General features: G+C 56.0%; 1 protein-coding gene across 1 annotated transcript; it reads left to right on the top strand.

Annotated features, from left to right (window-relative positions):
- Positions 1 to 65: 65 nt before the first annotated feature.
- Positions 66 to 786, top strand: LOC109509061 (PDZ domain-containing RING finger protein 4-like; the record flags this gene model as incomplete). The annotated part of the gene is made up of 3 exons (XM_019858984.1): positions 66 to 167; positions 262 to 351; positions 429 to 786. Coding segments are annotated over 3 exons (550 nt in total), but the record flags the coding sequence as incomplete, so codon positions are not given.
- Between the last annotated feature and the right edge of the window lie 7 nt (positions 787 to 793).

Raw genomic sequence — 793 nt, 5'->3', positions numbered from 1 at the left:
CAGATCGTTCGAGATGCGAGGCTCGCATCGTTTTACAAGCTTGTGTTTTTGTTTTTTGGTTGCAGATCAATGGCCACACGGTGCAGGATAGAGAGAAGGCGGTTTCCGTGCTGTCGGGAGAAAATACCAAGAACATCGTCCTGCTGGTGACAAGGCCAGAGACGCAGGTAACCACTGTTCGGTTGAGCCATTCAACCGCCGCAACTTGACAACACGTCAAGGAGCTCTTATTTCCGAGCTGATGCTCGCTGTGGCTTTCAGCCGGACGACGACGTGTGGCTTGACGACGAGCCGCGGGATCTGGTGAAGGAACTGAAGATGGAGATCCTGCAAGCGGGGGGAAAGAATGAGGTGAGAACGAGTCACTCGAGATCCGAATGCTTTGCCAAGCGTTCCGCTCACTGCCTTTTCGAATTCTTCATGCGCAGGCTGGAGATGAAAGGACACCCGACGCGGCTCCCTGTTCCTCCAACGGCCAAGACAAAGACAGCGGCTTTGGGTGCAGTACAGACAGTCCCGAGCACGTATCGGCCGGTCTCTACAGGAGGAGTCCGGCTCAGTGTTTGAGGGAACAGTGGCGAGCCCAAAGTCCACATGGCGGGCGAGGCGGCGTGCGCTCGCAGGACTCCCATAAGCAAAGCTGCGAAGGGGGAGTGAGCATTCACAATGACGCAAGTGGGATCTTGGGCCTGGAGAATTACTTCCAGCAACTTCTGGAGGTCAAGTGTCAAATCCGGAAGGGCGTGGAATGCGGCGTGTACTCCATTCGGCACAGCATCGAGTGCAGCCTCAC

This window comes from Hippocampus comes, unplaced genomic scaffold (assembly GCF_001891065.2).
Source record: "Hippocampus comes isolate QL1 unplaced genomic scaffold, H_comes_QL1_v1.1 C16750702, whole genome shotgun sequence".
Classification (NCBI taxonomy): domain Eukaryota; kingdom Metazoa; phylum Chordata; class Actinopteri; order Syngnathiformes; family Syngnathidae; genus Hippocampus; species Hippocampus comes.
The sequence above is the reverse complement of the archived record's forward strand: the minus strand, read 5'-3'. Positions and strand labels throughout refer to the sequence as shown.